The sequence below is a fragment of the Monodelphis domestica genome, chromosome 8 (assembly GCF_027887165.1).
Source record: "Monodelphis domestica isolate mMonDom1 chromosome 8, mMonDom1.pri, whole genome shotgun sequence".
NCBI classification, from domain to species: Eukaryota; Metazoa; Chordata; class Mammalia; order Didelphimorphia; family Didelphidae; genus Monodelphis; species Monodelphis domestica.
The window spans coordinates 181,291,455-181,300,010 of NC_077234.1; the positions used below are offsets into that span (position 1 = coordinate 181,291,455).

The 8,556-nt window shown below is 46.6% G+C and overlaps 1 protein-coding gene across 4 annotated transcripts in view; it reads left to right on the top strand.

Moving 5' to 3' along the window:
• NAXD (NAD(P)HX dehydratase) overlaps nucleotides 1–8,269 on the top strand; it is a 74,952-nt gene extending 66,683 nt beyond the window's left edge. For 3 of the 4 annotated variants that reach the window (XM_007501291.3, XM_001374961.5, XM_007501290.3), the window contains 2 exons: nucleotides 5,923–6,043; nucleotides 7,035–7,357. In XM_007501291.3, coding sequence (XP_007501353.2) covers nucleotides 5,923–6,043; nucleotides 7,035–7,185 — 272 coding nt within the window. In that variant the 3' untranslated portion in view covers nucleotides 7,186–7,357. Of the gene's footprint in view, nucleotides 1–5,922; nucleotides 6,044–7,034 lie in introns of all 4 variants that reach the window. The other variant, XM_007501292.3, reaches the window with a different exon arrangement.
• The last annotated feature ends 287 nt before the right edge of the window (nucleotides 8,270–8,556 follow it).

Sequence of the window (8,556 nt, forward strand, 5' to 3'; positions counted from 1 at the left end):
GCTCAGTTTTCTATAAGATTTTATCGGTGACTTGGACAAAATGTGGTGGATCCACTCTTTGGGATCCCATCTGGGGTTTTCTTGGCAAAGATACCAGAATGACTTGCCATTTCCTTCCTGGGCTCATTTTACAGATGAGAAAACTGAGGCAAACAGGGTCAGCTGACTTGCCCAGGGTCACAGTAAGCATCTGAGGCTGGATTTGAACTCGGGAAGAGAAGTCTTTCTGACTAGCCACTGAGCTGCTGGGCTGAAAACACAGGGGTCCCAATCTGTCCAGTTTACCGATGACACGATCCTCTCTGCTCAGACATCTCCCTTGGCTGCGCTCCTTCAGGGCTCATCGGGTTTTTCCCCTGGCACCTCCTCCTCCTCCCCAACCAGCTTTCCTATTGGCATGAACCAAGGGCACCTCGGGAGCCTGGGGCTCAACACAGAGCCCTGAGCAGAGCCTGCGCCGGCATTGAAGCCCCTCCCCCCAGGCTGGTGGGGTGGGATGAGCACGCTTGGGGGAGCGCCAGAGCCAGCATGGCAGGCAACCATTTCAGACCTGGGCACAGCCAGACTAGGACTTGGAGGCGGCCAGAAGCGGAGCAGGCTGCCTCCAGAGCTTCTCGGGCTCCCTTCTTGGCGGTCTTCAAACAGACCTCTGGCGTCATGGAGGCAGTCCTCCCTGACCCGCCCCAGAATGGCTCTCTTCCTAGAAGAATCTGTGTCTGCATCCTCTTGGGAAGGAATGCATTTCCCAATATGTCTGTGCCAACTTGCAGTGGCCTCCGCCCCAAGCCACCCTGCATTGAACTAGTGCTCGTCTATTCGCGCTCTCCTTTGCCATTGGAGGCGCGCGCCCCTCCCCCGCCACCTCATTCCCCGCTTCATAGAGCGAACAGGCCCTTCTTGGATCCCGGAGCTTAGCCCAGCGCTTGTCCCGCGGAAGGCCCGCCCTGGAGCCTTTCCCCACTGCTGGTTCGTTGGCTGATTTTATGGTGGGGACTCCTTTTGGATGAGACCCCCGGATGTAAAATGTCTTCCCTCCCAGCACGAAAATGGATTCGGCGTGTGCCTTCTTCTCGTCCTTGCCCTACCAATGATATTTCTGAACGCTTCAGATGAAGGCCGCTGTGGGGATGTGGATGAGAGGAAGCCGGATCTCCTACAGGGAAAGGGGAGAGAAGGAAGCCAGGATTGCTTTTTGCGCCTTTTCATTGTGAACAGTTAGAAAAGGGCTCTCAATTCACTTGACCCAACCAATAGCCTTGGGTGTGAAATGAAGAATGGAAGCATTTCCTTTAGGGCTGGCTTGATTTTTCCCCCATACAGTTTTTATTAGTTTTAGACCTTGGGGAGAATCGGGAAAGCCTAGGTCCCCTCTATTTCTTCTGGTGTATCCATTAGTAGTATTAGCATGTTCCTTGATATTCTAAGATTTATACTTCAAGTATTTTTGATAAACTGAAATGTTTAAATAGAAAGATTATCTTCTCAGGAAAGGAATAAGTTCTCAAAATAGTTTGAAAGACTGCGTGCCTTTAAAAAGGGGTAGGGGGTGGGGGGCAACTGTGTGACTCAGTGAATTGAGAGCCAGGCTTAGAGATGGGAGATCCTAGGTTCAGATCTGGCCTCAGACACTTTCCTAGCTGTATGACCCTGGGCAAGTCACTTAACCCCCACTGCCTAGCCCTTACTACTCTTCTGCCTTGGAACCAATAGGCAGTATTGATTACAAGATGGAAGGTAAGAGTTTTGGGAAAAAAAAATTAAAAGGGGGAACTATTTACCTTAGTAGAATCATTTTATAAAGTTTATTTAATTAATTGATTTGGAATATTTTCCCATGATTACATGATTCATATTCTTTCCTACCCCCCCTCCGGTAGCCAACATGAAATTCCACTGGGTTTTAGATGTGTCCAAGACCTAGTTCCATATTATGAATATTGTACTAGGGTGATTGTTTAGAGTAGTAGAATCATTTTTGAATCAGTGTCTATGATCTCGTTAACAAACATCTATGATGTAAAAATAAAGAGTAATCTAAAAGTCTGGTGCTGCTTTAAGCTAGAAACATCATTTACAGGTCCATAATTAGGAGTTGTTTAATAAATAGTGACATACATGTAATTCACATTTTCCTTGAAGGAATTATGTATTATTAAAATCAAAATTGGATTTTAATCCTGGCCTAAATTAACATTTCTCATAATCAATTTTAACATTTGATTATTCAAAACTATTCTAGGTTTTTTTTAAAAAAACTAAATGAGATGACTTTTATTACTTGTAGAAGTCTCTTGTTTGAATTGATATCCCTATCCAAATCCTTTAAAATTCACACGTTTAATTCAATGATTGCCAGTGAATTCCATTTAGAAGTCCTTGAAGATGAATTTAGGCTCTTTAGATGACGAAAGTGGTGAGGGTTTCAGAGGTTTATTAATCTTTAAAATCAGAATGAATTTTAGTCAGTATTTTCTACATTGGAGTCTTCTGAGCTGTGTGTCTGGGCCTGAGCCTTGCTGAAAGCCAGAAACTGTCCTTATAGCAGGGGGGTTTGCAACCACTTGAGGCACCGAGGGTTGACATTGTTTCACCCACAAATTATTCTTGTGACCTGTGCAATACTGCAGTTTAAAATGGGAAACAATTCTTGACTGGGTTCACTTCTTAGAGATCTGCGCTTGTCAGATCCTAGATCCAAAGCTGGCCCTTCGTGCCTCCGGCTAAACCACCTGAGCCTGTCATTTCTCTGGGCTCCCCCTTGCCAGCTCCCGTCAGTAAGGATGAAATGAAATGAAGAAAACAGCCGGCGCCCAGCAGACCCCCCAGGCTTAGTAGCTCCTTAAAACGCGGCTGAGAAGGGCTTTCTGTCTGAGAAACCCCTCCTAGGAGAGCTCTGGGCCAGGACAGACGGCAGTAGAAACTTGTCCTTAAAGACAGCCCGTGCCAGTCGGACAAATTTGCCTCCTGTTCTCTCCCAAGCAGCCACAATTAGGATGTTAGGATGTTCCAAAGAGGCTGAGAAAGGGTTCACCATGAGGCGGAGTGAGGCAGTGTTATGGAACCCATTTTCAGGATGAGGTACGTAAGCCTCAGAAGGGAAATGACTTGCCAGAATTCACCAAGATTTCCCGCCTTCCAGGATCCAGGTGTCCAAGGTAGCCATTTTGCATGCCGATATCAACTTCCGGGTTGGGGCTGCCGAGGGGTCGGCTTCCAGCTTCCTGAGATGTCCTTGTTTTCCGGTGAGACTGCCCTGGGCAGTGGTGAGCCCCGCAGCCCTCCGGGCTCCAGCCCCTGCGCATGGTGTAGCGGTGCAGAGCGGAGGTGTCCGGATTTGAGGCAGAATATCCCGGAGGCGGGAAGGAGGCACACGCTTCTTCCCGCCCCTGATGACGTACTTTTCCTCAGTCGGGTTCTGGAGCCCATTTCACTTCTAAGACCCCTTGTTTCAATTAGGAAAGTAGTGGTGGGTTAAAGAAGCAATTAGGGGATAAACCAAGGTGGCAAGTAAACACTTTAACGGGGCTTCGCCCTCCTGTGGGCATCGCCCCACCTCTCGGCTCTGTCTGGAAAAGTCTTCCCCAGCCATCCTGGGAAACGTTTTGAAACTCGCCCCATATCACAGCCGTACCAGATACCGCAGAGATCAAAGAAAGAAGAGAACGTCTAATGGACTGCAGTGTGGTGGCAAAGAACTAGAAATTAAAGGGAGGAGGGTGTGTCCATCCATTGGGGAATGGCTGAACAAATTATGGTATATAAATGTAATGGAACACTTTTTTTTTTTAAACCCTTACCTTCCATCTTAGGACCACTGAGCGGTAAGGGGTTCAGTGACTTGCCCAGGGTCACACCGCTGGGAAGTGTCTGAGGTCACATTTGAACCCAGGACCTCCCTCTCTAGGCCTGGCGCTCAATCCACTGAACCAGCCAGCTGCCCCCAATACTATTGTGTTTTGAAAAATGAAAGGCATTTCAAGGAGACCTGGGAAAACAGTTATGAACTGACATATAGTGAAGTGAGCGGAACCAGGAGAATGTGTACAATAATAACAGTATTATGAAGACAAGGAATTGGTAAATATTTAAGTACATTATCATTGCAAGTAATCATCATGTTGGAAAACCCATGATGAATTGTGCTACGCAGATGTTGGACTAGGTACAATTTGAGACATTTTTAGGCCACAGCCAATGTGGCAGTTTGTTTTGTTTTATTCTCATTTGCTAAAAGTTTTTTCTTTCTTTTTTTCCAACTGGGGTAGAAGGTGGGAAGGAGATAAAGTAGATTTTTGTGAATTGAAAAAGGAATGTCCTTTATCATATGGTGAATTATTAACATCAAGAGATATAGCCAGTTTGTAAGATTATTCTCTTCCAACAATGAACAAGGCAGAAACAAAAATTTGCATGATAATACATTAAAATGCTTACCCTCTCTGGGAAGGAGAGGCAAGGAGACAATTTGGATTTAACTCATGTAGGAAATATCTTTTAAAAAGAGTGGGAGACCAGAGACAGAGAGTGCATGCCAGAATAACTGCTTCAACATTCAACAAGTCAACATCCCCCGAACTCCCACTGGAATTACTTACTTATAAAACATTTGGATATATATGTTTTTAAGTGCCCAAAAATACCACATAGCTTATGTATCTACTTAGAATTATGGAGATTTCAAGCTAGGAATGACTTTATAGGTTATCCAAATCCTACTTCATTTTACAGATTATGAAATTTGAAGCCTAAGAAAAGAAATGCTTGCCTCAGGTTATACAGAGCAGCCAATCCAAAAGCAGAGCTGATTTCTCATCCATTGGGTTTTTTAGTCACACTAAAATCTTTTGTCCTACTTTTTCTTTAGGGCTTCTTTGGACAAGCTAAAGGGATACAGTTTTAAATTTCACAAGGCATGAATTTCTATAGTCAGCATTAGAATTCTTAAATGTGTTTTTATTATGTATTAGGACCCAGTATCTAAAAATATAGTGGAGGCTCTTGGGAAGTTGTGATTTGCTATACATATATTAATGCTATACACATACATATATCAAAAGCCAGCTGTACTAGAGTGCTATTTCAGGACATCAGATTGTTACCATCTACAAAAAAGTATGTATGTTATAAATATAAATAAGATTATATAAAATATTTCAAAGTTTACTGAGCGATTTAATTTTTTCCCATTTTTCTGACAGTTGATAAATGAGATGCCTATGCCTGTGATATAAAATATGTGGGGGGAAATGTTTTTATTCTTTTATTTAGAAACAGGAAAGAAATGTTTTTAAAAGTTAAAGTAAAAAAGATTTCACAAGACATGGGAGTCCTCATAATTGACAGGAGCTAGCTATGACATCAAAGTAAATACTTCCAGGCATTTCTGAAGTATTTCAGTGTAGATTCTTCTTCAAAAGTATCCCTTAAACCTAATACATACATGAAGCATATTTATTTTCCTAACACTTAGAAGGAAGTAAAGTTCTTTGGTATTTTTATTGATTGTTTTTTCTTTCCTCTAATGATAAACCTATTCTACAGCCTAGGTACAATAGTATAAAATGAGGACCTCATGGTAGCACAGATCTAAATGTTTCCCCCTCCACCACATGCTTAGTAACCATAAAAAGGATTTGTTTTTCAAAAACTTAACTGATATTCTTTTAAAAACAATACTTTCTAGTGATTTTTAATCCCCTTTCTCTATTTCTAATATTTTTGGAAGATATTTGGAGGAAAAGCATATTGCTTCCTTCCATTTGTTGTTTACATTGTTTTTTTTTAATGCAGGTTATGATAACTTGGTATTTCCCTATCTCTCCCCACCCCTTTCTCCCTATTCCAAGGATTCAGATTTGTAAAATGTATAAGAAACCCACGCTAACTCCTGCCTGTTTTTGACTCCTGCCTGTTTTTGTTTAGTGTTCGTGTGTAGCCATGAGGGAAGCAGCCGAAGGTGTGGAGGACAAGGAGACCTTCTGTCAGGCTCCCTTGGAGTTTTAGCACACTGGGCACTTCTTGCTGGACCTGACAAAACAAATGAGTATGCTTCTTTTTTTTTTTTTGCTTTATTTTACTGTGGTGGGCCAGTTCTTCTACCAGTAGTGGTGAACCTATGGCACTCCTACCAAAAGGGCATGCAAAGCCCTCTCTATGGGTAGGCCTGCAGTCTGTCTGCTTGAGTTGCTTATTAGAAAGCCAGAGACTGGGGTGAAGCTGCTCCTCTCCCCCTCTCTACATTGGCTGAGGACATTCCTCACTTCTCCTACCCCTCTGCCCAGCAACCAGTGGGAGTGCTTCCTCCTTCTTAGTCTCCAGTAAGGGGCTCGGGTATTTCAGGGAGGCATGGGGGGGGGGCGGGGGGGGGGGGGAGAGTGGCTCTTTCACTAGAACTTTCCAATCACTGCCTTGATGTCTGGTCTTCCTAACCACCACTCTTCCTCTCTCCTGACCCAATCTCCCAAGCCGTTGGTGTCTGGTGCATTTTTTGGCTCTTTTTAAAACAGTAAATAGGATATTAGGATAATTGTTAAGAATTCTAAATACAAAATTGGCGTCATTGGGCCTTGTCCAAACTCGCTCTGCTCTCCGTATTCAGGGGTTACCCAACTTCTAGCCAGAAGCCCTTTCCCCCAGGGCCTCTAGGGGGCAGCGCAGAGGTAAGCCTGGCTTCCTAAAGGCTGTGGCCTTAGGCCCCCCTCCCCCCCCACTGTGCCTTTGCCCCACCTCCTTTGCAAGTTTCCAGGAGCCGAGCTGGACTGGGTGTGGGTCCTGTACAGGAGAGGCGCCTTGGCAGCCAGAGCAGCGCTCCAACTCACCCCGGAGTTCTGGGTCCGGGTGGAGGGGGTGGGGAGAGCTCAGCGCCAGGGTCCGAGAGCCGGAAGGGACCCAGAGGGCCGAGATAGGAAATAGTGAAGTGCATCAGGAAGCGGTGAAGGACAGGCTCAGGTTCGCCACCGTCTTTATAAGGCTGCATTGCATGGTTTCGGGGCCTCTGGCCACGGCTTTGGACTAATGGCCGCTTGTCTCTCTAGTCAGAACCCTTTCCTGGTGGCTGCGTTCGGCGCCTGTTCTCTCACGCGCCAGTGTAACCACCAGGCCTTTCAGAAGTTCGGGCGCTCCATGACGGCCACCGACATGATTGCCGAGCTGGGGACGGCCTTCCGCAAGCTCTTTGAAACTTGAGGAGGAGCGCCACGCCACGCCACGCTGGTGCCAGCCCTGCCTCGGCCACAGCGCCCCCTGGCGAGGAGCCGGCACTGAGGTGAAATGTAGATGTTTCGGGAGAGCTTGGAATCCAGGAAGCCCTGACGCAAGATGTAGTTGTAGATGTGATAATAAAGCCGCGCTGAAAGTATTCCTCTCACTTGGCATAGTTATTGAGCACCACAGGGGCCGAGAAGGGGGCAGACGCGGCCGCCTCCCCCTCCGCAGCTCCCCCGCTGCACATCTGCGGGGCCTCCACCCGAGCCGGCCGCTGCAGCTAAGGGGAGGGGGAGGCCAGGGGGCAGCAGAGGCTCAAGGGTTTGAAGGCCGAAGGTAAGGTTGGCGCTCTTGCTGGTACTTTTGGTCCGCAGCCCTGAATGGGCGCTGTGGCCTGTTGGCAGCAGAGCCCTCCCGATCCCGCTCGCACCTTCCTTCGTAGAACCCGCCTCGATCTCCTACTGCCATCCCAGAGTGGCGTGGGCGGCCTCCGGGAGCGGGGCCTGCCGTGCTGGTTCCCAGCTGCTTCCCTCCTGGGACTTTTTCTAATGGCCCGTTTCTTAAAATACTATTTTTACCTTATTTGACTTTAATGCACTTTCATCCCTGCCTATTTGAAAAAGGAGTCAGTAGTATCGCTTTACATGTCTTGCAGTGAAAATGGATCTTTTGGACGCTACAAGGTCTACCTCAACTCCCCCAAACACTACATTTTCTTTAAAATTGGTAAACTTTTAACTACTTGATCGTGCTTGTTCAGGATTGTTCTCATCGTATACTTCACTGTAATCACGTTTCCATGGATTTCTCTGGGGAAACAACCAAATGTCTTTCCCTGGGAACTGACTTCGGAGCCCACAGCCCACGCTCTTATCTTAGAGAGCCATGTTGTATTTGTTTTTCAATGAGTAAAGCCAAGAGGTGGTGGCTTTCGGCTTCTTGAACTGTCCGATCCGGATCCCTATAGATGTCACTCTGCTCTGGGTTTTAACTTGATTCACCAATCGTGGTCTTTCACCTCTGTAGCCCCTTCCTTACACAATAAAACCAATCTTGCCCCATGGAATGCTTGTCTGTGTTATCAATGACAAACCTTTTTCACGTGAGAGCCCAGGGACGTCTGGAGCACGAGGAGCGCGATTGCCAGGGGCACGACGGGCATGTGCCAAGGAGGCTGGGTGGGCAGATCATCCACAGAGTCAAAGGAGGGGAAAGCACACAGCACAGGCCCATCCCAGTGCCCGCGCTGGGGGTCCCGCATCTTGGGCTTTAGCTTTCGCTCCGCTGTGCTTCTCCCTCACCAGTACTCAGTTCTCCTCCTCCTCCCCTTTTCCAGCTGCCCCTTAGAGCAGC